General features: G+C 37.5%; 1 protein-coding gene across 1 annotated transcript; it reads right to left on the bottom strand.

The window, feature by feature from the left end:
* Positions 1-255: 255 nt before the first annotated feature.
* On the bottom strand, positions 256-3,092 carry LOC149174641 (uncharacterized). The gene is made up of 2 exons (XM_089422648.1): positions 2,969-3,092; positions 256-1,336 (listed from the first exon to the last, which is right to left on the bottom strand). Exon 2 carries the CDS (start codon positions 1,191-1,193, stop codon positions 468-470), a length of 726 nt encoding a protein of 241 aa, XP_089278774.1. The 5' UTR covers positions 1,194-1,336; positions 2,969-3,092; the 3' UTR covers positions 256-467.
* Between the last annotated feature and the right edge of the window lie 917 nt (positions 3,093-4,009).

The raw sequence follows: 4,009 nt of genomic DNA, 5'->3' as shown, positions 1-4,009 counted from the left end.
GGCCTGAAAATATGGATGGAAAAAGAGGTTTGATATAGATTTGACGACAATGCTGACAGAATAGACTAGAAACAGTACAGTACTCCTAGAAACTTGCTTGGAGAATCACAGGTCATCAGCAGCCAAAGTTCAGGACCAAGTGGGAAATGTGTATAATTAATGAAAACAAGAAAAACTCAGAATTTGAAATAATTAAAAGAGTTCATGAATTTTTCCCTTAATAATATTAACAGAACTGTTTCAATGGTTGCAAAAATGCAGAGCTTTTGATATTACAAAGACCAAGTTGGTTTGCCTGCGAAGGAACCACAAGCATAGTTAAACATACAAATAGAAGGAAACCAGTTTCAATGCCCTAACTAGCCAACAAATTTCACCAACCACTAAGAAGTTCAAGTTATTCAAAACTGTCCCAAGAGATTCACACATAATTATGTTCCCTGTCAACCTTTTAAATGCTCAATAAATCAAAGCTGGAGGGCCAAATCAGGCTGTGAATCAACCAGCATTCCAGAAGACTGCCTAACTAGAGACCTTGGAGACTGTTTTTCTACATTCAAATCTGGTGGAATCGAATTTGAAAATTCAGATGTCTGTTGAGAAGGCTGTTTTGAAGGTAAAGACTTCCATAGTTGTTTTTGAGATTGGGATGTATCAGCTCCCATTGGTATCTGCGTGCAATTAAAAGGACTCTGTGTGGTTGAATTCGGCAATTCTAACATCGAGTTTACACCTCCCTGAGAAGTGGCATGAGATGACAGATTCTGAGGATGCATCCAGCTCAGCTGTGAACGCATATACAGAGGCATGTCCATGGGTGCCTGCTGTTGAATAAATTGAGGAACACTACTAGAAATGCCTGATATTTTTGTATCACCATATGGTTCCCTGGCCACACAATTGGAATTACCATCCAACCTTCTATCAAAACCAGTGCTGCCAGAAGTTGTCGTCTGGACACTTGAAACAAGTTGCACATGTTCAGCTGGTTTGGCAGATGCCCATTGCATAAGTCGGTTACTTCTGGAGACAATCTCAAGCAATTTTGACTGGGATACATCTGAGGTAAATTTTGCACCTGCCAGATTGACTTCACTGGATTTAGCAATTGATGAAGCTGATTTCAACTCACTCTGTTTGACTCCTTGCAAAGGCGTTTGAAAATTTATATTGTTGGCTGACTGTGAACTCATAGATAGAGGAACAGGTAACCCAGTAGATTGAGACAGAGATACTAGTCCTGTAGATTGAGCAACTGTTGCAACTGTAGATTGAGCCAAGGTCTGTTGATCCTTGATCTCCTCACGCAATAACAAAGCACCAGGAGGAGCTTCAGCTGTAACAAAAAAGAAAAAAACACGTTGTTATGCAATCGCATACCCGCCATGGCCTTATATAACAAAACGAGCCAATTATATATATATACTCTTTGTCAGCTCAAAATTTATAACCAAAAATAAATAATCAAAATACAAGCATTATCCAAAAGGAAAAAGTGTACTGTAGATGTTATGAAATCAGAGTAAACAATCTCAGGGATCTGAGCAATTGTAAATAGTGTGATCTTATGAAATAAGAGTAAACAATCTTAGGGATCAATGCTCAGAGCACTAGTTTGGTGACTTGCGGGCCTAAATGTTAAGTTCTAGTAGATTCGGACAAACAATCAAGGGTGAATGTTCACTCCTAACAGTCCAGGCCAAAAAAATCATATAGCAGTCGAGGCCAAAAATAATAATTTATACAAGTCCCTGGGGGAGTAGCTTCATGTGTCTACAAGCTGGTGTTGCACATCCACTTGCTAATATTGTGTATGTAATTGTGGTTATCCATATATCAGTTTAACTTGAAGTAACCATTTTTCCTTTTTCTGTTACTAGTCTCATAATTCAAGAATGCTTACACAGCCTTGTGAATGATCCGCATTAAGTAGCCAGAACTTATTATTATTAAAAAATGTTAATGGAAACCTCTAATTTATTGCAGTGTAATAGAAAAGAGCATACAGTTTGTATATAGAAATTTATAAGCATATTGATGCACTTTTACTGTTCAGCTTCATCTCTCCTTCAAACTTTCTTTCAAATCATTTCAAGGATAGTGATCCAAAAAGTGCTCATAACCAAAATCGCTATAAGTTAAATCAAAAGTGACTAGATGAAAGTCCAGTTCAGAGTTAATGGAAACCTATAAGTTAAATCAAAAGTGACTAGATGAAAGTCCAGTTCAGAGTTAATGGAAACCTCTAATTTATTGCAGTGAAATAGAAAAGAGCATACAGTTTGTATATAGAAATTTATAAGGATATTGATGCACTTTTACTGTTCAACTTCATCTCTCCTTCAAACTGTCTTTCAAATCATTTCAAAGATAGTGATCCAAAAAGTGCTCATAACCAAAATCGCTATAAGTTAAATCAAAAGTGACTAGATGATAGTCCAGTTCAGAGTTTCCAAACTATTGTGAAAATTTGGATCGTGAAGGAATTGATAGTTTTAGGGGTAACTACAAGTTTATCTGAGACTAGAAGGATTTGGCCATTCTTCTTATTCTTTATCTCCTTCAGCTACAAGTTTGGCTCTGCATGATTATAATCTATGGTTTTGTGACCCATTTTAATGCGGATCATTCACATAAACTACTCGATAGCAGCGGAGCTTTCATTACCCTTTTGTTTCAACGATTTTCTATTCACGATCTGAAGATTTTCCTGTAGATTAATAGAGCAATAATTGTGTATGGGTTTCTACACAGTCGATCAATCTAGCCAAACCGTTGGTTAATATGAAATGCAATACCCTTGGTTAGTATGAAAATGCGAATCGAACTCCTTAAGCGAACACAGAGATTTATAATTACAGAATGTTGAGAGAATGCGAGGGTTTTAGCAGTCTTTAAAACAGATTTAAAACAAAATGAATGTTTAAAACCACGATTTGACGACTGCAGAGACGGTGCAGGAATTTACCAGGAGGTAACAGAGCTCAGTCCGGCGGGCACTGGGTTGCAGAGTTTCAATGCGCGCAGCGCTTCAGTCCTGCGGGCACTGGGTTGCAGAGCAAACGGGTTCTGGTTGCAGAGTTAAATTGGCGCGCGAAAGTATTTCTCAGAATTATGTTATTGAACGAGACGGGGTGGGTCCCGCGTGGGTCATCGGAAACGCGAGGTGGCCGTCGGAGTCCGATGCCTATGGATATGTATGCCATCCCAAGTTTGCACCACATACATAGCTGGCAAGGGCATTTATGACACAATATATGGCTGGTTAGCCCTTGCCATATTATCTTCAGCATGGGTGGGATGACCCGCGGGTTTCAACTCATTAGAAAACTCCACGTCATTAGCGAATTGAGGACAGAGCTCTGCGCTTTTCGATTAAGTGTTTTCCTGTCAGCAAATTCCACGTTAACCTTCTTGCTGAGTTGACATGATTCATTTTATATTATATTATATGTGCTCTGTACGTGGCAATAATTAGAGGCAACAACAGTAGATATTTATCCAACGGCTCTGATCGACTGCACAGCGGCCAGGATTTTGGATGTTTTGACACTTGGACGAGGTACCTTCCAAAATTGGTGGTGGATGTACATAGTGTATGTTATGAGGTTTTGTGGGGTTTATTTTCCGTTTTAAGTGAAGGTTTTTTTGGTTTAATTTGTTTAAATTTTGGTGAGAGTTTATTGGAATTAGTGAACTTTTTACCTTTTAAATATTTTTCAAATTTTTCAAAAGGTTAAATTTATATATACCGTTAAGAAAAAAACTTCAATACTTCTAATAGTTAAACAACTCTTAAACAAAAATAGTTGTCCTGACGATGAACCACACTAGTTGGTTCGAAACGCGTCGACAAAAGATTGATTATGTGATTTTGCCGAAGATTTTCTAAACAATGTTATGGATCACAGAAGTCTAAATTCCTCAAAAATAATATTGTCAAATTGAATTAGGATGTTGAATACTTTTGAAAGTTATATTACTGATAACTTGTTTTTGGAAATCAATG

The sequence above is a fragment of the Pinus tabuliformis genome, chromosome 4_1 (assembly GCF_031772625.1).
Source record: "Pinus tabuliformis cultivar Carrire ecotype Pingquan chromosome 4_1, CPIR1, whole genome shotgun sequence".
Taxonomy (NCBI): Eukaryota; Viridiplantae; Streptophyta; class Pinopsida; order Pinales; family Pinaceae; genus Pinus; species Pinus tabuliformis.
Note: the sequence above shows the minus strand (reverse complement) of the source record. Positions and strands in the feature narration are given on the sequence as shown.